General features: G+C 48.7%; 1 protein-coding gene across 5 annotated transcripts; it reads left to right on the top strand.

The window, feature by feature from the left end:
• Positions 1-277: 277 nt before the first annotated feature.
• On the top strand, positions 278-20,288 carry LOC135898277 (protein argonaute-2-like). Of its 5 annotated transcripts, none has more exons than XM_070524457.1 (8): positions 278-883; positions 4,485-4,600; positions 7,112-7,376; positions 10,815-11,873; positions 12,921-13,862; positions 15,049-15,198; positions 19,358-19,687; positions 20,154-20,288. In XM_070524457.1, the coding sequence occupies exons 2-7, from the start codon at positions 4,554-4,556 to the stop codon at positions 19,667-19,669; spliced, it is 2,775 nt and encodes a 924-aa protein (XP_070380558.1). In that variant the 5' UTR covers positions 278-883; positions 4,485-4,553; the 3' UTR covers positions 19,670-19,687; positions 20,154-20,288. The 5 variants fall into 5 exon arrangements, with proteins under 5 accessions (XP_070380558.1, XP_070380557.1, XP_070380560.1 ...); XM_070524456.1 differs by having other exon boundaries at positions 279-883; positions 7,097-7,376; XM_070524458.1 differs by having other exon boundaries at positions 281-883; positions 7,097-7,376; positions 12,921-13,844.
• Positions 20,289-21,522: the final 1,234 nt, after the last annotated feature.

The raw sequence follows: 21,522 nt of genomic DNA on the forward strand, positions 1-21,522 counted from the left end.
AGGCCCCAAATGGTAATAGCTGGTGTACTTAACTCTAATCATATTTTGCAGAGTGGAGCTCCAAGTAATATCTAGCTTTCTATCGTGTGAATATCGTCTACATGATAAAAAGTATTAATTCAATTTCCTTGCAATTGTGGCATAGAGGTGACATCGCCATACCAGCTCTATGTAAACAAAAATTCAATTGCGGGATGCGACAGCGTAGTCTGGTGTATGTATGTAACTTCCATTTGCCGAGAAGGACACCACTGTTTATTCCAGCAAAAACCGAGATGCTGAAAGTCTGGAGATGGTATCAGTGATAACTTACATCATTTTGCAAACAAAATTTTCTGAGCGGGAGGATGCCTTCATTTGGCTTCGCCATTTTTGCAGCCAGACGCAGTGCGCGTCTATCGTGTCTCTGGAGAGTACTGCGAATGCGCCGTCGATGGCTGGACAGCACGGCGGCGCAGACGGCGCTTCGAGTGTCCAGACAGTTAACTGGTATCGCAAGAAGTGTCCATTCAATTAATGCATTTGGCCTGCGAAACTCCATTATTGGCCAATTCTGTCTTAACGGGTGTGTCGCCTGGTTCGATATCACCATCACCAACAAACATCAACGACCCTGGAAACACGCGCCGCCGCGGGTGCACGAGAACGAGTTCGACAGCGCGAGGACACGTGGCACCCGCTTGAAAGAAAAAGAGGCCGCACGGGAGGCGTCCACATTCGAACACTTGCACGGCGAGAGCAGCGGCCGGACACGTCAAGTGGCTTCGCACGCAGGCGTCCCGTCGACGTCCAACCCTTGGCGACAGTACGCGTCCTGAGCAGAGACCCAACGCGCCGTCTGCGTCCTGCCGGCGGCCCTCCATCGTCGCCACACACAAGGCAAGTTCACGACGCCATCTCAGAAGCAGTCAGGCACCGCGTTTTTCGCACAGTTCTATGAAAGGAAGGAATGGTTTGCTTTAAATTCCTCAAATACTTCTGATAACCTTCATTTGCGTGGTCGACACGTAACTGAACGAAAAGTCGCAGTTTCGCCCGAAAGGCGAAGCACCAATTGCGATAGCAAATTAGTGGATGGCTGTACGAAGTAAGGATAGTAGCTTTAGCGGCCGTATAGACTTGTAAATGTTCGCTAACTAAATTAACCATGATACCATGTGTAAGCGTGACTGAACGAGGACGTAGCAACAGACACACAGAGACAGTGCTGTCTTTGTGTGTCTGCTTCTTACGTCCTTGTTCAGTCGCGCTTACACGTTCTCATGGATTCGCACCAACTACCCCACCAAGGTGTTTTAACTAAATCAACCAGCACGGTGTCACGCGCGCACAGGTAAACATGAACACATTTCGCTCGATGAGCGCGGAAACTCACTGTAAAAATTCTGCAGTTATAAATCGCGGCAGTAGCAAGCGAATTGACCTTCATGCGTCTCTCGCTTCAACGAGAACGAAACGTCGAAGGCACATCGCATACGAAGCTACCGGCACTACGCACGCTCTGCAAACATCGCAGATCGCTTTGAAGATGAGGCCGGCGCGGGCGCGCACTTTGGCCATAGAATAAAGAACCAACTTTGCTTTGGCCACGTTGCCCGCCGATCGCTTTCAAGACGCACGAGCGCCGGCAACGCGTCCCTACAGCGGCCGCGATTCGCGTGGCAACGCCGTAGTAGACGCCGCGATTGTCTCCACTCTGTACGGAGCGGCGGGCGAGGAGGACATCGAGGTACCCTAGCAGCCGCCGGTGAAGAACGCCCCTCCTCCCTCACCCCTCCTCCCCTGCCTTGCACGCGACACGAGAGAGCCCGCATCCGGTCCCGCGTGCCTCGCTCGCGCACGCGAGACTGAACCGCGTTCGCCGGCTCGCTTTCGCTCGCCCGTGCAGCGAACGGCGCGCGGCGACGGTTTTATCGCCCCGGAACCTCAAGGCGACGGCGACGCTGACGGAGGTTCTATATAATTGCTATCGCAATAAAAACTTTGTCGACCTCTGCCTATCTGGCTCCAAGTAGCTGGAATATTAGTAATATCAAGGAACTAGTGAAATATGCACAATAAAGCTACCTATCAACGATGTTCACCAAATTTATTCGTCTCTTTTCACTGGTCTCACGGTGACTGAACGTGCGTCGTGCAAGTGGTGCTCTCAGTTCGCGCTCATGAAAGCGATTTATGGCTCGCTCTAACACTTCCCGCGAAGGTGGCCGTATATGTATGCTTCCAGTAACACGCAAGTGCGCAGTGTTGATCTGATACCTTGAATGGGCATACCTTGATGCTTTAAATTCTTACGAACTTCTGGTGATCACGGCTTTTATTTCTATCCGCGTACATCACCATCTGCACCACCCTGGGTTGTATTTCCCGGCAACCAGCTATGAGGTGAAGCCGAAGCGTGAATCAAAATATTGCAGTGGTGAAACTCACAATTAAAAATTCTTTTTCTCTGTCAAAACGCAAATTACTTCGATTAAAATTTTCATGGCAAAATTAGTTATGCTTCTCAATTATATCATATTTTCTGCGTATTTTTTCATGGACCACCTTACTCTGTTGCCGACTTCTAAACATAGGCCAAAATAGCATTTGTGAAAAGAAAAATTAAGGCTTTAATTTTAAATTCTGTGCGCAGCACAGAGGTGAAAAACATTTTTAGAAGACAGTATGTTTTTGGCACAGTTCCATGAAACCAATTCCAGGTTTTCTTCCATGACCATATTTGTGAAAAATGTCCCAGAAACGCCATAATTTAAGCACTTTTACCTTGGTGTTAAGGGTATTTTGTGAAACTGTTTTATAATGAAGTCAAATTTTCAGACAACGCAAGAACCCAAAGTTCGAAAGAATGAGCGAAACGGCCGATTTGTGGTAAATTTTTGTTTCGCCTCTGGTTTTCCACCGTTTCGAGAAATTCAAATGGCTGTCAGGGGTGCAAATATTTTCCCCCTCAAAATATTTTGGAGAGAGACTGCGGAAGTAATGTTTATATACATGAATTTTTTTGTAATTGTTTTTAGAGAAATGGATGTTGGTCGAGCGCCACGGTTATGACAGTTGGCATGGAATGACCCATATAGTTAACCAGCTTAATAGAGCTTCGAAGGTGCATGCGTTGGGTCTACATAAATACTAAAAAAAAAAAAAAAATGACGCGACGACTAAGTTTACTTACACTTATAACATTATACCTGTGGGAGTCAGTGTAACATGGAGCTTAACACTAATAAAACGATTTAGCAGAAAATAAGCAAGCAAAAACAGACCTTACCTTTTACGCACACTATTGCATCTCGACCGTTATGTTGAAAAACCTAAGTGTCCTGGGGCCTTATAACGTAAAACTATTCCAATATGTTTTTATTCCAATCTCTTGACGTCAAATTTGCGTAACCACCAACGCAAGCATGGGACGGTCACCCGCAGGGTTGTCTGAAAAAACCAATCAAATGCTCGCCTCGTTCATAGGAGGTCACTTTGCTTTGCTTGAAAAACGAATAACATTGCCTGCACTGAGCGGCTTGTCTTTACTAATTGGCTCACAAGAGGCAAGCAGCATGCTCAAGCGGAGAGGGATTCGATGGGGCCGAGCCACTGCACTGATTATCGATAACCGGATGAAGAGGGTGGTGCCGGCGTGTGCAATTGGTCCGCTTTCTCTTAGCTTGCGGTGGCTCGTCGACAATCGCAGCTGCAGGCAACGGAAGCTTAAGAATGATGCTAATACGGATCCTCAGCAAAGAAGAGTTGGCAGAACGAGGACGTAAACGTGCCGAAAGTGCTCGAAAACGTTACAGGGCCACAAAAAATGCTTTATTACATGCAAATAAACCCATGCTCTCCGACAGGTGCGAGTAGCCAGTGCCTGAGCGATCGGCGGCAGCCATCTTTTATTCCTTTCGGAACGGGGCAGCCTGCGCCTATTCAGAAGAAAATTCAGTTCAAATTCAATAAAGTGTGCATCCTTAAAAAGACATGGAACCACGCATGGGCAAGCCCTTAAAACAAGATGCATAGTGTTTTTTTCCTCGATTCAAGAAATGAAACTGTGATCTTCATTTTCTCGTATAATAATCAATTAGACACGGCTAAATTGACGAAAGTAGAGTTTTGCAAAAATATTCTATAAGTCTAGATTGATTTGGTGCATCTCGTTCTGCTATTCCGCGTAGTCGTCACAAAAAGCTTCACCACATGATACGCAACTGTGCTGGGAAACATGCTTGCGGTTGTTGTATAACGAGCATTGCAGACAAGCTGACCCATCATTAATCTTAGTCGTCGAGGTCATCTTCGCCACCCGTACACGCGCGAAGTGACTATCGCTTGTCATCAGGCGCTTGCGTGCTTTTGCCACGATTCCTCATTTTCGGTATTACCACGTGACGCACCCTCCACATTTTTCTTCGTGGTTTTTTTTTTGCGTTAGCAGTCCCAGATTTCTTCCTTTTTTTTTTCTCGTGTATTTCTCGCTTCGCAGGAAGACATCAACACCCGGCTGCAGTTTCGTGACTCTTCACGCACCTGTGAGCAGTCGTCCTGTTCCAGAGTACATGACTGGCACCGTGCGGAACCGAGGTCATGGCTTCTGCCACAGCAGGTACCTAAGCAATTCTTACGAGTAGTGAATGCAAAAGAATTAATGTCCAATTGAGAGAGAGCGAAAGAAGCTGTAATGATATGATGGAGATGTGCGATTGAACGCAGCTGGACGGTCCTTCGAGTTATCAACTCGTCGTGGGCAAGCAAGCGCATTGAAACAATTGACGAAGGCCTCCTAGGTCGCACAAGGCTGTTGCCCTTCGATCTTTGACGTCATGCTGCCTTGCCCGACTGCCATAGTATCTGATGGGGATGCTCCCGAGTAAGCTGCGCTGATTTTCACGCCACCGCTTTCGCAACGCCGAGCTTGGCAATGGAAATTTCGGTCCAAGTAGCATGATGTCATAAAGCAAAGTGCACAGGCCTGCTATCTAGGAGGCGCCTATTCAGCCCAGTGGGCAAGACACTCGGCCTCCGAGCGTGAAGTTGTAGGTTCGAAACTCGCTACCGTCAACGTTTTTTCCATCGGTTATATTCTGTTTTTATTGTGATAGCAATTATATGGACACTCCAGGCGCATTTATGCCATCGCCTTGATATTCCGCATGAAGTCCAAGGGCGATAATGTCATCGCCGCGCGCTGTGTGCTGCATATGCAAGTGAAAACATGCGAGGGTGAGCCAACGATGGCGGCTCAACCTCGCGCACGCAAGCGAAGAAAGCGGGGACGAAGCGCGCCGTCTTCCGTCGCGCGCAAAGGTCCGGCGGGAGAGTGGCAGGGAGGAGATAAGAGGTGGGCGGTCTACCTACTTCGGGCGGCGCGGGTCTCTGTATATATTGAAAATTTTGAACGTGTTCGCTGAAACACACTGCATAGCATGGCAATGCAAGCCATAAAATTAGAACTGTTGGAGTGGGTGGAGAAAAATGATGTACTGGGGAACTACAGGAGGGTTTCAGACCAGGCAGATCGACGCTTAGAGGATAATATGTTTGAACAAACTCAGTGCACACATATTTCAGTAGCTCAGAATAGACCTTCATGGATAGCATTCTTAGTTATCAAGGGAGCTTACGACAACGTAGGCAGGAAATTGGTATGGAATATTCTCAAGCACGAAGGTGCTTGAGATAACGATTTGGTGAAGCTACCGAGGGAGAAATATAGACAACAGAGTACAAATGGTTTGGAAGGCCGAAAATGTAATGAAGTGGTAGAAATTCATCAAACACTGAAGCAAGGATGTCCTCTGTCTCCATCGTTGTTCACGCTGTATGTTAAGGGCACAGAAAGACGACTGGAAAACAGTAAAATGTGGTTTGATTTATCATACATGCGTAATGGACAAATGGTGCAACAGAAGGTCCCCAGACTGATGCATGCGGACGACGTAGCGCTACTAGCGGACAATGCAAGATATTCACGGACACTTGCGAACATGTGTGGCAACGCAGCGACAAATCTAAGCCTTAAGTTCAGCACAGAGAAATCGGGAATTATTATATTTAATGGAGAGACGAGTAAGTACGTGGTGTCAATTCATCAGCAAGTCATAGTCATAGTCAAGCAATATAAATACCACGGCGTATATACAAACGATGGAAAGACTTAATGATTAAGTCCCCACCAAGTTAACCTGAAAATGTAGTTGGAGTGGAGCGCAGCAATAACGACACATAGAGCACGTTGCGCCGCAATAAATATGATGTGGTGCGTATGGAATATAGAAACGAGTAATGGTGACAGCGCTAGCGTTCGCAAATGCTATTCTGTGTTTAAAATCGGAAATCTTGTCGGGGTTAGGAAGCTAACCAAATAACGGCAGGCCGGTTGGCTTTGGGAGCGCTTGATAAAACCGCGAATGAGGCATGCAGCGCAAGGTGACACGGGTTAGGCCTCTTTTCAAGTCTGGGAAGCGCAGAAAAAAATTAGTTATGAAGAAAGACTCGGGAACATGAATGAAACAAATGGGCGGCTAAAGTGCACAGTTATCTGTGCCTGAATAGCGTGGACACAGAATGGAGGAAGAGATCAATAAAGTTGGCAACCAAGTACAGCGTAAATGGAAGTGTAAATATCTTCTGCGATCGCTTGCCTCGACCCGTCGCTGTTACCCAGTGACTGCGGCTCAATGCTGCTTCGTTAGGTTAGGTTATGTTCGTGTGAGGGTTCTTGTGCAATTATATACTCTTACCAAGATGAATTGCTATTTAACCCATCTAGACGTTATAGCCTATTGCAGTACCACCATGACAGCGAAATGAACTCCTATTCATGAGCCCTTCGTTTCACACTGTCTATGTGCGTTGTATCGACATAACCTTTTTTATAGCAGTTCAATGCATATGGCTATTACTGTGTTATCCTGACAGCGAAATAAGCTTAATGCGGAACTTGGTTCCGAACTTGAGCGCTTTCGCAGCTTACCCAGACACGCAAGAATGGACGCTTTGTGTATTTTGCGATCTTAAGATTTCACCGAGTCAAACTGAGAACTGGCACAACAGCGAGCTCTTCCGCCAGTAACAGCGCGTCCCTTCTCGTGATCCGCAGCGGTGCCCGGCGCAGGTGCGGCCCCTCCCGCGCCGTCGTCCGCGGCGGGCGCCGCACACCGTCGGTCCGCGCAGGCTCTTCATCAGCGGCCGGTGTCCCAGGCGGGCACCGCTGCGACGCGGCCACCGAGCCCGGCGACGACCGTCCTCTGCCCGACGGTGGGCGGCTCTGCGGCGGGCAGCCCGCCCCCGCCTCGGCGGCCACGACTCCACCCCGCACCGGTGCTGACGTCACCACCTCGACCCCTACTGGGTCACCCAACGACGAGACGCGAATCGGGGCAAGTACTGCAAAACGATGGAACGCGGCATGTGCAATGTACCTGCTGCGCCGGGTACTTCCGTATATTACAGCGACTCGCTAATAATGGCAGGAACCCGCCGCGATAGCCTTGCGGCTATGACGTGGTACCACTGACCTCGAGGTCGCGCGTTCGACCTCGACCGTGGCGGCCTCGTTTCGGGAAGGCGAAATCCTAAAAAGGAGCTCGTATAGTTAGCTTTAGGTGCACGTTAAGAAAGCCTCAGTCGGTCAGAATTAATCCGGAGTTCCTCGCTACGACGCCCCTCATAATCATATAGCGGTTTTGGCACGTAAAAACCCATAATTCAATTTCGATTAAGGAAGTGCAGCGATATTTCGGGCAAGAATCGATATGTTCGTTCCAAATGTCTTGTGCTATTTTTTTTTTCGCTGTTTTCTAAGCCTATTGAATAAAACCATCTCCAGATGAAGCTTTAGCTTGGGGGCTCCTATCTAAATGTGTGGGAAAGGAGAAATAGTTTTTATCGGCAACCACTGCGCCGAATTTCACTAGATTCGTTCCATTTAAACGCAAGGTGGAACCTAGGGAGTCTTGGAAGCGGATTTATGATCTAGGTCATCCATTTAATAAAAGTTGTTGACTATAGCAAAAATTTTCAGAAACCGAAACTACGAAGTTTACAACTTCCTCATCAATGGAAACCGATGTCACAATTCTGTGAACTCCATATCATATTGCATCTAAAGCTTACAAAATTTATGTATTATACATGACTCTTAAATACACCAGAAATATGTGAGAACCTTCGCAATACTCTTGTAAGCATCGTGAAGAATCCACAGTAAGCTGTAAATTAATGTACCGAATTGGTCCCCTCTAGATGCTCTCGCGGATGTTGCTTACAGAACTGCGATATCTGTTCTTGGTGCAGTTACTAATTTGTCGATTTAGCGCTTCTAACTTTTCAAACCTGCAGACGTACGGTAATTCCTGTAAAACAATTGAGACGTTAAATTAATATTCCGCTTTCAAAAGTCATTACAGTTTAACTTTCTCTCTCAAATGCAACAAATTTAATTAAAATCGGCCAAGGGTTTATCTCAGAAAAGCATTTCTGCCTATTACATGTATTCGAATGGGCGGCATCAGAGTTGGGCCCGAGCTAAAGCTTCCTCTTCACTCTCAATTATTGACTGATTTCGGCTCCGATGACGGCTCTTGTCAAATAGTTTGTGTCGGTGTTGGGCAATGCTCCTGCAGTAGCAGCCTTTAACGATTTTTTTTTACATTGTTTGACATGTTCCTGTAACTGTGAACGACGACGACGCCTATACATAGCAGCGTAGCAGGTTTATAAGTATCGATGGCCACATTGAGGGTCAAGTGGCCGCCGATGTTCACAGCAAGCCACTCTTGTGTCGCGCAGTCCCTGTGAGAGCAAGACAATCCATAACACAGAGAAATGATTGACATCGCGCGCAGAAAGCGTGGCTGTTGATTTCTCCACGTGAAGGGGCTCAGCGATGGCCGCGTTTCAAGGCTCTCACTCATCGTGGCTTCCACTTGTCTGAGCATCACAACTGCCTGAACTGGCTTCTCAGCGCTGGCAGTTCCTATTTCTTTGTGTCGGATGAAAATTGGCCACATACTGTCCTCAACGCGGGCACACGTTGCACACACACACACACACACACGCACGCACACACGCACACACACACACACACACACACACACACACACACACACACACACACGCGCGCGCGCGCGCGCACGCACGCACACACACACACGCGCGCACACACACACACACACACACGCGCACACACACACACACACATACACGCACACACACACACACACACACACACACGCACGCACACACACACGCACACACACACACACACACCGGGGGGGGGCGGATTTGGAGACATTTAAGGTGCTCATCTCCAAGTTCTGCATGTAAGGCACCTATAGAAGGTGGCAACCTAATAAAAAAATATATGTAGGCTGTCCAGTTCCAACGCAATATGCATTAATGCACCAGTTAATGATGTTCGTTCATTTCCGTTACTTCCTGCGCTTTTTACCAGTCTAGAACGTCTTCTCCGTAAAGTTTTTTTTTTGGCAAATTTTGTGGGAACGTGGCAAATTTTGTGGCAAACGTGGCAAATTTTGTGGGAGATCCTGACATCAGCACTCAACAATTCAGCTTTCAATAACGACGTTTTACATTCCATTTAGTATGACACTTACATGAGCAGAGCAAAGTTGCTAAGTCGTGAGCGCCGCTGAGTCCATCTGGCTCGGCTCTCTCTCACATGGGAAAAGCAGCTCCGCTGCGGTTTTGTGGGCGGGGCTTGTTTGTAATTCTTAGTTTGTCACAGACTATAGGATATTGTACGGCTTAAGCCATCTACGGTGTTACATGAAGAGTGCTAGCCTATTTATTCCAAAGAGCCTGGTAAGAACAAAATTAAGCACCTAGCTATAGACCGACATATTGAGAATGTTAATGATTAAGCAGTGCCCGATCGTGTAACATTGAGCAAACAGCCTTGTATACGAGTAAGCTTACGCCGCACCTTCTGGCCACCGCATTGCACCTGACTGCGAAGAACGTAGCACAACATGGCTTCCGAGGTGGGGCGACGCGCACTATACCGCGCTGCCCGGTCTCGGGGGAAATACACCAATTAAGTGAGGAACCTTCCCGAGGTGTCTTCAAATACTGCGGGAATGGTTCTCGCGGCGCGATGTATCGTACACCTTCGCGACGTGAAGGAAACAGCACACCAGACGTCGGCACTCCTTTTGGATGATCTCTATGCTTTGACCGAGGGCCGAGGATGTCCTCCCACCGGCGGTCGCGACAAAGTTCGTTTTGAAGCGGCAAAAATGTGTTCTGCGAAAATGCGCAAGGGGGACGACGTTTCATGACAGGGATGGTTGTCTTTTGTGCCTTTACTCACGAGGTCAACGAAACCTTCTCTTTAAATTTATTTATTGCATGAGAAGGCTTCTTTGCACTGCAAGATGAGCTTGTTGTAGAAGCCAAACAAAATTATTGCTTCAAGGCAAGCGTGAAAATAATGCCAAAAGGACGGCGGCTGGTTACGTAGCTGACGCTACGTCATGTGCAACGCGCACGATTTGTCTTGTAACATATCCATCCTTGCGCAGTTTTAGTATTAGTTTTACCGCCTAAGGGTTACCGTGGATGCCAGTACCGACAATGGTAGACATGTGACGCTTTGTCCAACTACAATGCATTAAACGTTGCTTTGCGTGTGGTCTCGATCGTCGAAGGAAAATCGTAAAAGGACTATGTTAACCATTATCTCTGTACCGACCGCCTTGCGCCAGCAGTTTGGTATGTAACATCACTACGTTTGCGGTGAAAGTAAAGCTCTATTAGCTCAGCGGATTGGTGAAACTTGCATAAATGTGTCGCAGGAGATGGAACGGTCCCTTCCTTCGCACTTTTATCGGCGACCCGCACACAGAAAGCTTGGCCGGCCGATCCAGTTGGTCGCCAACCACTTCAGCATCGAGATCCCCGACGGCAACGTGGTTCACTATGACGTGGAGATCTACTGCGACACCTCAGCGGGGGCCAAAGTGCCTGAGCAGGGGTACCGCTGCCTCAGCACCAAGGTCAGCCGCCTAGTAACCGAGCTGCTCGTCGGGAAGTACCGACATGACCTCTCCAACTGCATCCCGGCTTTCGACGGCCGCAAGAACCTGTACACGCGACGCCAGCTCAGCTTCCGCGAGCGGACCTTCTCCGCTGAACTAAACGGGGACCAGAGGATGCAGAAGTTCCTCGTCAAGGTCCAGCACGCGGCCGCAGTCAACTTGGGCGCCCTGCACGCCGTTTACCAGAATCGCGTCAATAGCGCACCCCAGGAGCTGCTGCAGCTGGCGATCGACATCGTCGTGCGCCACGGACCGTCGATGGAGCCGACGCCCGTCGGGCTCTCCTTGGGGGCACCGCCGCCGCACGAGCCGAACGGCGGCGGCTACGACGCGAGCGTGCGGCCGGCCTGGTCGAAGCCCGTGCCGGATGCGGGTGCGTCGGCGACCGCCTTCTACGAGTCTCTTCCACTGATGCGCAAGATCTCCGGCGATAGCCGGCGCGAGATGGCGCCCGCCGACTTCAAGACGCTTCGCGACTTCCACCACGCGCGGCTCAACAAGGGGCTGCGCGTGAAGGTCACGCACCTGCCCTGCCCGCGCAAGTACACGGTTGTGCGCGTCACCAAGGAGTCGGCCAAGGAGATCTTCTTCGACGAGGACGGGAAGAGAACTTCCGTGGCCGAGTACTTCGAGAAACGCTACAGCCGCCTCGCGTATCCGCACTTTCCCTGCGTGCAGAGTGGAAGCGTCGAGCAGCCGGTCCACATTCCGCTCGAGGTGCACGAGCTCGTCGAGCACTGCCGCAAGAAGCTCGACGAGAACCACACCGCCGAGATGATCGAGCGCACGGCCAAGCAGCCTGCCAAGCGCTTCCAGGTATTTTTGTTTTCCACATCGCAACATTCCGCGAACGAAAGACATAATGACGGGGGGAAATACAGAAATCAGTCCTAACATATCCGAGAATTAATTGTCAAAAACTGTCTCGGGACGAAGACTTTGCGTAATATTTAAAAATAGCCGCTTTGAAATAAAAGGACGGTTCTTTCGGAGGCATGCCGTCAGTGGTGGTGACCGTCAGATGACGAGTGATACGCTGTAATTAGTCGCTAATTAACAACATATCATAAATTTGCTTTTATGCTTTTAGTTTCAGCGGGCTCATCGTAGTTGGGAAATTGAAACGAGCTCTCCGTACAAGCCATCATCAACTTTTGGATCTGGAAAAATGCGATTACCCGCTGAATTGTGGCACGACGAAATTCGTCACGTCAGCCAGCAGTGGGCAGTCAGCGCGTTGGCTGCCCGCTGCTGGGTGACGTGAGCAGAAGGTGGCCTCTGCGGCTTTGCGCTCGCTGCAGCCTCCCAATCTCGTTTTCGCGCGCTGAATTCGTCGTGCTCCGATTCCGCGGGTAATCGCATTTTTCTAGATCCAAAAGTTGATAATGGCTTGTAGGGACAGCTTGTTTCAATTTCCCAATTACAATGAGCCCGCTGAAACTAAACGCATAAAAGGCAATTTACGATATTTTGTTAATTAGCGACTAATTACCACGTATCACCCGTCATCTCACGGTCGTCACCACTGAATGCATGTCTGCGAAGTAACCGCCCTTTTATTTCAAAGCGGCTATTTTTAAATATTCCTTAGTCAATTTGTATAAGCGACCCGCATACCTATCGCATTAGTATGCAGCTTGAGACATCTGAAATTCCCAATTTGTGCGAACTAAACACAAATAAGCTGACGGCTGTTTGTATGCCTCTTAAGAAAGTAAGAACTCTGTATTCGAAGGCCAGACTGTTAGCTGCATGAGAGCGAAGCTGTTGGTCATACCCGTCACTCTTCCCATCGCCGAGTGCAAGTTCGCCTGGATACGTTTTTGCTTTCCTGCCTCATCGTAGTTTTGTTTTGACTCGCAGGAAATCCGCCAGTCCGTGCGCGATCTGGTGAACAGCGCCGAGAATTACCTGCGCGAGTTCGACATCAAGATCAGCACCGATTCAACGCAGCTCAAGGGTCGAGTGCTCGAGCCTCCCTCGCTGGTGCTCGAGAACGACTCCCCCGGCGAGCCGCGCGAGGGCACGTGGGAGCTTCGTGGCCAGCACTTCTCCAAGCCAACCACCATGGACCGCTGGACGTTGGTCAGCCCGAGCCGGTTCGCGCAGCGCGACCACCTTGACAACTTCGTCAAGGTGCTCATGCGCATCGGCCTGGAACTGGGCAAGCGCATCGACCAGGCGCTCGAGATCTCCGCGCCCGACCACAACCGGCGCTCCATCCGCTCCATCCTCGGCGAGCAGCAGCACAAGCGCAGCAAGCTCCGGATGGTCGTCGTCGTGATCGCCAAGACGACAAGCTACGCCGAGGTCGAGCAGGTTGCCGAGACCGAGCTCGGGCTGCGCACTCAGTGCTTGCTGGGCAACAGCGTAGTCGAGAAGTGCAACGAGGCGCTCGTGCAGAACCTGTGCCAGAAGATCAACGCCAGGATGGGCGGCTCCAACAACAGCCTGCTGGCGCAAGAGAAGCCCGCGCTGTTCCAGAAGCCCGTGGTCACCATCGGCGCCGACGTGTCTCACCCATCGCCCGGCGACAAGATCCGGCCCTCGATCGCCGCCTGCGTCGGCAGACTCGACTCGACGCCGTCCAAGTTCCACGCCGCCGTCCGCATCCAGATGGAGCATGCCGATGCCAAGGCGCGGGTCGAGATCACCAAGGATCTCAAGGAGATGATGAAGGATATGCTCAAGGCCTTCTTGGGCGCCACGAAGCACAAGCCGGAGCGCATCATCTTCTACCGCGACGGCGTCAGCGAGGGACAGTTCCTCGAAGTCCGAAACCGCGACGTAAGAGCGTCCAACATGGTGGGTCGATGTGTCTTTCAAGAGGACTAAAACGCCGTATAGACACGGAAAGAGGCACAAGGTTTTCTTGCTAGTCGAGAGCCAATGAACGGTTTCCATAGTTCCACACTAAATGCTGAAATTGTGGTACGGAGACCAGAAACCGCCTCGCTCCGACACTTGCGCTTTCCGAGTTGGCGAATGCACATTGCGGCGTTAGCGCTTTACGCGAACTTCGGCGCTCAACACAGCGCGTCTCTGCACGGGGACTACATTTTCTGCCGATCGAATCGATTGCAAGTTTACCATTGTGGACGATAGTGACTTATCGTGAAAGAGCGTATGTTTGGGCATGTATAGGTGAACCATAGTAATCTTTTCTTTTTTCGCACATAATGGACACAGGACTACTTCGTTTCTATGTCAGCCCTGTGTCCCTTTTTTTTGCGCACATAAAAGACACAGGACTGCGTCGTTTCTATCAGTTCTGTGTCCTTTTTCTGCACTAGAAAATTACTATGACATGTCGGCTGCTTCGATTCATTGTTAACCGATTTTTTTTTTAAAATTAAGGCAGCCTTTTGCAACTTTGCAGCAGCACAATCTAATATCCAGCGATCGACACTCTCTGCGCCTCTTGCAAAAATACTTGAGGGAAATGCATGGCGACTCGGCCAGCATGGGAATGATTTGTGACTTTCGATTTGATCACATACAACACAATATTGCGTTCAAAATAGAACAATTTGCCGTGACTATGCATGTGCACAGAAAAATGTGATTGCTTGGAACTTCATGCAGTGAAGGCAGATAAGGCCACAGGAACTCGTCTCGAGTCACAGAAATTAGTCTGATCCGCTTGCTATACTAAATCACTCCTACAGTATAGCTGAACGATCGCAGGGCCGGAGTTCACTATATTTTAGGTAGTTGCACTGTTGTTCCGCCATGCACACTGACGGGGACAAGATGGACACTGACTGGGAACGAAAAGACAAGCTGACACGAAGAAGCGCCCTTGTTCGCGTCAGTTCGTGTCTTCGTTCCCAGTCAGTGTTCATTTTGTCCCCGTCAGTGCGCATGGCGGAACAACAGTGAACGTGCACCAACTAGCGGTATGTTCGTCGATCTGTTAAAAGGAACGTGGCTTCACCTCTCCCGCCGCACAAAAAAATGGCGACCTCGAACGGCGTGCATACCGACGCAGGTGAGCGCCATCCGGCTGGCGCGCAAGGAGCTGTCGCCGAACGAGTCGTACGAACCGGCGCGCGCCTTCGTCGTGGTGCGCCACCGCTTCGTGCCGACCACGGTCGCGCATCCGCCGGACTTGTTCCTCGACAGCCACTCCGTCGTGCAGGTAACCAATGACTACGCGCAACACGATGGCCTCTGCGAGGAGTCCTCCCGGTGCACGTCGCGCGAAGCGCTCTACCAGAGGGTTCATTAATTTACTCGTGGGCAAATTTTAAAATCGCCCGACCAGAGTGGTTTAACGTTCAACTTGCGCAAAACGTTTTACTTGAGGCGTTTCTGATAACTGCGCAAAGAAACGTCTAAAGCTATGAACCAACTAGCCCGCCAGAACGTCCTACTAAAGTTTTACTTGAGAACGCCACTGTATTGCGTATAAAACACTCGTAAAACAGAACGGGCGAGTGACCTTGGACACTCAGTTTGCGGTACTTAACTGCCGCTTTTGCGAAGCTCTTTGCCCGCGGGCCGTGATGTAGCCGGGGCGAAGAATACAGACATTAACAAGTGCCACTGTATGTCAACTCTAGGTTACGAGGAGCGCGAGCAGTGCGTACTCGAAGAGCGGTCCTTATGGAAAGAAAGCGCTAGAAAGGGTGCTACGTGACGCGGTGTCGAATCGAAGATTAGACTTTCAAAAGCAATTCAACGGCATACATACGTATTTTATTTGTTTGGAGTACCCTCGGGGTATGAATACACAAGAAGGGCGAGGCATGCATAGCCAAAGAGAACAGAAAAAGCATAAAACGAATTAAGTTGCACCTCTCAAATAAGAAGCGCACACAAAAAATAACTATTCGTAAAGTATTTTTACAGCAGGCTTATTTGTTATGGAGGCGGCTAGGTGATTCCACTCCCTTGGGGCTGTGGGTACAAATGAGTGTGAGCCTGCACTCGTTGAAAAATACGGAATGCTAGCCTTAGGCGGACGATCAAGCCAATGTGAACGAAAATGGTGCTGGAAGTAATAACAAGGACCTAAGTGCTGTGTTGTGGAAATACACTTTGTGAAAAAGACAAATGAGTGACCGCTTTCTACGGATGACTACAGAGGAAGGGAAGAGTAGCTTTCATTTCTGTGACGCTAGTATTTGGCTAAGACGAAACCAGCGGAATGATTTTGTACTACTTCAGTAGCCGGTTTAGTGTATAGTTAAGTGGGTCATATACAGGCGAGGCGTATGCTAGCTGGGGCCGAACGTAGGTAGCATAAAGTAACAATTTTAGTGACAGTGGGTCAAGGTAGAAATTACTTTTCAAGTGGCCTAAGGTTTGGTTCGCTTTCGCTATTACGAAAAAAAGTTGAGGCGTGCAGACAGGACACAAGAGCAGTGGACAACACGAACGCCGCCTATCAAGTGAAGGGAGCACAGAGGCGAAAAGAAAAAGACACAAAACTCATCTGCGCAAGCTCTGGAATGGTATCAAGCAGGATTGTGCAGAGAAGTAGGGGAACACGGAAAAGGGCTCAGAGTACTAGAAATGAAGCTTAGAACGACAGAAAGCTGATCTAGTTGGTAAGGATTCATTATGAAAAAAAAAGTTTTTTGCATAACGAATCCTTACCAACTAGCTCATCTTTCTATCGTTCTACGCTATTACGAGATCGACATGTTGCTTCCAGGACAAATCACCCCATATTTAAACACCAAGGTAGCAATAGATGTGGTTTGCGGGGAGTTATTTTTAAGGAAATAGGACGGAGAGACATCACGCCAGTTGCGCGCATGCATTCATGACTATTTATTGCCACATGCGGCACCACTGAATTAGGTTATCTAGATCAATCTGAAGAAACAGCACGTTCCACTCGTCAGTTATTTTCCGGTAAACAACACAATCGTCATCGAACAAACTCGGTAATTAATCTTGTTAGGCAGGTCGTTAATAAACAACTGAGAAATAAGAGATCCAAGGACTGTGAAGTACGCCAGAACCGAGTGGTGAGGCGTGGGCGGAGAGAGTTGACTGTAACACACTGGACACGGCAGGTAAAAATTTCACAGATCCAATCAAGTACTTGTGGGTCAACATTTAATGCACTTAGGTTATTTAACAGCAAAGAGTGATTAACATTATCGAAAGTCTTGGAAAAATGTAAATACAATCCACAATAAAGACAGATTTGCAAATGGCTTGCATGTGTACATTGAAAGATATAAGTTGAGTTTCCGCGATAAAAACTTGCGGAAGCCATGATGTGACATAGAGAACAAAAATTCACCGACGATTACGATACTCCCTAATGCGAAATTTGAGCGCAGCTCTATACGCGTTTTCATTTCGCGATTTATTGACTGGCACGGACAATCCATCTCGTGCGGCACGTTGCAGACGGAGAGAAGTGTGGCGCGACTGGGCCTCGCTAATCGGGAGACAGCACAGAGCTGGCGCGTGGGTGCGATTCACAGCAGCCGCGGCAACCAGACCTCTGTTAATGCAGCGCTTTGTTTTCATATATAGTATCGTTGGACGCGTTCGCCGCATGCCATTGGTGAACAGACGATGCGCACTACTCTGGCGCGATCTCGTATAGCCGTCGTCGCCGCAGAGCGGCGCTACGCTTTTCTCGCGCGTATGCCGTACCCTCCTCATTCACGTAATTTCACTCGTGCTGCCTTCGCTTTTCGTGCCTCGCTGCGCGTCACGTTCGCTCTTTCAGCTCATTTGCTCGGCTGCGCCGACGACGCCGACACCGAGGCACGCCGACGATCAACGCAGGAACGGGCGCTTAATAGCTGCGCTCCAACACTGCCACCTTCTATAAAATTGACAACATGTGTAAAAACATGCTCAAAAATTTTACATGAAACTGACATAAGTGAAATAGGTTTAAAGCTTGACGGCTTACTTACTGTCCAGGTTTTAAAATTCGCACGAGTTTATTTTCCAGTCTTCGGTGAAGAACCTGATCCCTATGATTGCGAAAAAATACTCTAGAATAATTGAGCAGCACTCTATTGTGCTTTTAGGAACTTCGTGTTGATCTGACCTACCCGACAAGTGGAACTTGGCTTTAGTTTGTCGATCAGTGTTGCGATTTCAGCCGAATCAAAAACTACTGGATGCATGGGAAATTCTGGAAATTCTGGCGTGGGTGATAAGGGGTTGCAGATGAAAAGAATCACTGAAAACACAGACGCAGAGAAGTGTCATCACCGGATCGCCAGGTGGATAAAAATTGTTGATTTTTACCGTATTCCAAAAGCTTAGTTTTTACATGTTTGCAAGTGTATAAAAATGAAAATTTGCTACGTTAAAAAGCGGAATTAGGAAACGTTGAAGCGAATGTTTTGTAGGTGACAATCAAAGAGAAGCTTTCTGAGATTTTTACTTAGAAATAAACTCTTCTTTTTGTTAGGAAGTTAGTTTATGTACCTGTTGTGCCATGATGTATCGTTATTTGAGAATATTCTTCGAATAGGTGAACATTTCCGAATTAGGTTAGAAATTGTCATCTTAAAACATATTCCAGTTGCTTTCTACATTCTTCACCATATTTGCTAACCATATCACACCATAATATATATAAAACACCTCAATATGATGGGCAAAACGAGATTAAGGTGAAAGCAGGAACCTGCTTCCACCTGCTTTCACCTTGTTCTCATTTTGCTCATCATCTTGAATTTCCATCTCCCACCTTCTCCGTGTTTTCCATAAAACGCCTGAAGTGCTTCAGCGCAAACTTGCCCAACGCGACCTGCTATTGGTACGAAAGTTTACGGAGGTCCAATGCCCATTTTAGAATTTATGAGAGACAAACAAATTTTTTGTGTGGCGGTTAATTAAGTGCTATACAACTGCTAATACATCTGCTACGCGTATTGCAGGACAGCTATTACGTGCCTGCTCAAAAACCACGCACACCCTCACCACGCGACCGCGGTTTACACTGTGTCCGCGATCAGTTCCGACCCTTCATCACGCAGTATCAGGGATGAGCGCACTTTACTATCGCACTATCTGCAGGATCGGTCCGCTTGGCATGAAGCCGACAGAGCAGATGCGCCAGATAAATCCCGGGAAACGAGACATACCCAAATTCGCTTTAGTGAAGGAATTATGTGCTTGATGGCGTGCATTCGTAGCACTGAGCATGTGTAGGCGCCATTTGTTGATCCGCTGCGCAATTTTCTGGGAAAAGTGCTCTGTAGAACAGAGCAACGTACACGCGTTACGAGTGTGCGAGGCAGCGGCGCCTGCACGCAGCCTCGGTGGTCCGCCGAGTCCCCTTGAAATGCCTCGCGCGATGTTTGCAGGGTACCAGCCGCCCGACGAACTACTACATCGTCTGGGACGACTCGAACTTCACGGCGGACGAGCTGCAGAAGCTGAGCTACTACCTCTGCCACACGTACGCCCGGTGCGCTCGCAGTGTCAGCATCCCTGCACCCGAGTGCTGCGCGCACCTGGCCGCGTTACGGGCCAAGAACCACGCCCTGAGCGAGGTGGGCGTGCCCGGCTCCAGTAGCGGCTCCTCCGGCGGCAGCGGGGACAACGTTGCCACCAGCCAGTACGTCGAGGCCGTCCGGGTGCTGGGCGCGCTCCAGACCTCGATGTACTTTGTCTGAGCTGCCGCCCTGTAATATGTGAGTTGGTCTGTGGGACGCAAACAATGTTTTCTTGAATAATTAGTAGTACAACCGTTGCTTATACAACGTACTCATTCAAGTTCTCTCAACTGTGGTAATTCTAGACAGAGAACAACGCAGACAATTTTGCCACATCATCGTGCTCTTCGAAAGGGCAGAATACCGGTTGCGTATGCCACGAGCACGAGCAATTCTGTCTACTTTAGCGCACATTTCTTAAAAACAACGAAGGAATTTACGCGAACGGCGCCCACTTCATGCTGATTAGCGCTCATGTTAGTGATAGGCATTTATTTTTTCATTGTGTACGTAGGTTTAAGTTTTATTAGCCAACCTTTAATTAACGTAATCAAGATATCGCAATGATTCGCTGTTCAGTGGAATAAATTGAGGCAGTCGAATCACGTATGGTCGCAATTAAGGTTACGTGGTATTCAACGGGTGTGATGTCCCTTTGTTTCAGGTTTTCCCAGGTGCAATTCTCTCCTGGTTTCTGTTCGCAAGGTTGCGGACGTAAAACGTCGTTGATTGTTCTTTTTTGCATTTTTTTCTGTACCAGTACGGTAAGATGCAATAAATTTTTCCCAAAAGCAAAACACGCCGTCGTGCAAAGCAATCATTTTCGCGTCCGTCCGGGCTCGCTGGCTGCTCGGGCCCAAGTGTGTCGACAGCTGAACCCTGAATGTTTTGTGGAGCAAAGACAATAAAAGAAAACTGCTAGGTTTCAACGATACGTGCATGCGCTACATGACTGAATGGTAACGTTAATGCGTGATCACATCCATCTTACCTGTGCACCGACTACCACAGTCTACAATTTGACTCCCGCCTGAAAACCTCGCAACATGTGCTTCATGCCGAGAGAACACTAATGGCAGAGAAAAATTGTGCGGATCGAACGCACACATGCTGGAATCTATGTGAAGCAAAACTTTCATGAAACGGATATTCTACAAAACTAAATGCGATGCGTGCAGTTGACTTTACTGTCATTCTATGCAACGTGTAACCTCATACAATGTTAATGTTTCATCATTCAATCGAATACGAACAGTAAGTATCGAATGAAATTTCGAACACTAAAACGCATGCGCATATATTTACAGCAGGAATATTTATTTCGGTGTAATTAGGTATCATGCTTGTACTGGACAGTGAAAAACAAATCACAAGCAATTGTGATCAGTACGTCTTATAGACCACTGATTGCCACTAAGAGAACTGCACGATGAGCTCAACATGCTTACTCTATAGTTTGCAAACAAGCTTTTCAAGAATGAATGGCTGCTATGAGAGTAGCTTTCCAAAAAATTGCGGCAGAACCCACCTATGATGACTATCGACGGTATTCCGTTAGCATTGAATCAATATTCGTTATTCGAATCACTCGTTATTGGAATAGATGATATAGCGAGAGAACGTAACGTCACCGTTTGGACGAGTTATGTATGAGGCGTGTACTTCAGCGGGGACTCCTAATCTATGCTTTCCTAACAACACTCGGCGCCGCCAAACTGAGCATGCGCATGGCCTCCGAAATGCATGGCGCGCTGGTTCGTGCGAACGTTGAAGAACGCGTCTTGTGGCCACCGTGCTCCTATCTCGCGTTTCTGGACTCGCTCAGCCATCTAGTGGCACTTCCGAGAAAAGGCACTGCCACCGGCATTGCTACCTTGCGTAAAATTGTTTTCGTGGCCTACCAGTTGACCTGTATTTTTTCCAATTCCCCGGAACTCGACTCGATAGCCGTTTCGAGCTTTCAGCGCGCACACCGTTGCAGCAAAGTGTCGCGCGGGTGTCGAAATCACACTCATGTACAAAACATCGTTGCT

This window comes from Dermacentor albipictus, chromosome 8 (assembly GCF_038994185.2).
Source record: "Dermacentor albipictus isolate Rhodes 1998 colony chromosome 8, USDA_Dalb.pri_finalv2, whole genome shotgun sequence".
NCBI lineage: Eukaryota > Metazoa > Arthropoda > Arachnida > Ixodida > Ixodidae > Dermacentor > Dermacentor albipictus.

Bases quoted from the DNA above. Each gene is read 5' to 3' on its own strand.
- LOC135898277 (XM_070524456.1), top strand. From the start codon at position 4,554: ATGACTGGCACCGTGCGGAACCGAGGTCATGGCTTCTGCCACAGCAG. The intron at 13,863-15,048 runs GTGGGTCGATGT...ATACCGACGCAG, and splicing joins ACGTAAGAGCGTCCAACATG to GTGAGCGCCATCCGGCTGGC. The intron at 15,199-19,357 runs GTAACCAATGAC...CGATGTTTGCAG, and splicing joins ACAGCCACTCCGTCGTGCAG to GGTACCAGCCGCCCGACGAA.